The 1250-nt window shown below is 50.2% G+C and overlaps 1 protein-coding gene across 1 annotated transcript in view; it reads left to right on the forward strand.

Moving 5' to 3' along the window:
• The first annotated feature begins 1137 nt into the window (after positions 1-1137).
• Positions 1138-1250, forward strand: part of LOC103611584 (sulfate transporter) — a 3338-nt gene continuing 3225 nt past the window's right edge. The window contains exon 1 of the mRNA XM_017728060.1: positions 1138-1221. Within this exon, the coding sequence (XP_017583549.1) occupies positions 1138-1221 (84 nt within the window). The remainder of the gene's footprint in view (positions 1222-1250) is intronic.

Below are 1250 nucleotides of genomic sequence, written 5' to 3' on the forward strand. Positions count from 1 at the left end.
AGAAGCCCAGCAGGACCTGAGCTCGCTCAGTTCAGACAGGGGCAGAGCAGGGAGGTTTCTTTCCATTGTTGCCCTTGTTTAGCAAACACTTCTCCAGATCCCAGAAATCCTCTTATCTGGCAGGAGCAATTCTCTAAGCTCTTTCAATCATTCTTCATGTCCAGAACAAGTTGTCAGCCCAAATACTCTCTCAGAACGGTGTTTGTTTTCCAAACACAGCTCTGCTTGGCAGCTGCACCGTCTGCAGCAGCTGGAGAGAGATAAAAGAGAGATGCCTTGGCTCAGGAGCTCAGATCCCAAGGGAAGGGCCACATGGGCCAGGTTTTCCTCTGCTCAGGGGGTGCTTCGAGGTGGAGACAGGTCTGTCCCCAGGGGAGAAGCTCCAGGTGGTGAGGAAACACCCAGTTTGCAGCCAGAGGTAAGATGTGGTGATGTGTGCAGGGCAGGGGAATGGGATTTCTCCTCATCCCAGTTCAGCTCCAAACCGCAGCCCCTCTGGGTCTCCCCTCAGGGGCGTTTTTCTCTGTGTCTCTTGTTCAGTTGTCACGAAAAGGTGTTTTGTTGCAGCTGCACTTTGACTGAAAAACTTGGGGTAGCTCTGGAAGGTGTCTCTGTCACCTAAGCAGCCTGAGAAAGCAGGATGGTTTCATTCTGCAGATGGGAGCCCCGTTTGATGCAAGCCACTAATGCAATTTAAAATCGTGTCATGTTGAAGGAAAAATGAATTTGCAAATCATCTCCCTTACCCACATGTTGATTCCTAAAGTATCCCTTGGAATATCTCAACATTTCCGAAGAAAGTTTTTGCCTAAGTAGCAGTGTCTTGAAGGCAGTCAGAGTTCTTGAAGGAGTTTTAGTTTCAGTGAAATTCAGTGAAATTTCACTTAAATTCAGTGGTGCTCCTGTTTCAAAACAAGAAGGATGGGAAAGAAGGACAGGGGTCTCTGTAGCTCTGCCCCTGATAGGGGGCTGTGGTTAATCAGGTCCATAAGTGACAACAAATGAATCCACCTTGGGAAAATGCCTTTGTTTGATTTGTCTGAGGTTATTTCCCTTGACTGATTTATGAGCTAAGCAGAGCCCCTTGTGCTCAGCCTGCAGCCCTTCATGCCTGCCTGCCATAGCTGCCCTGGGGCCATGGAGGATGCGTCCAGCCAGGAGCCAGCACTGAGCAAAGACACCCCGGGCTCCTTCCAGCCGCAGGAGCCTCCTGCCACTTTTGTCACCTTGGAGGAATACGAGCCCAGGGG

The sequence above is a fragment of the Corvus brachyrhynchos genome, unplaced genomic scaffold, assembly GCF_000691975.1.
Source record: "Corvus brachyrhynchos isolate BGI_N302 unplaced genomic scaffold, ASM69197v1 scaffold21, whole genome shotgun sequence".
NCBI classification, from domain to species: domain Eukaryota; kingdom Metazoa; phylum Chordata; class Aves; order Passeriformes; family Corvidae; genus Corvus; species Corvus brachyrhynchos.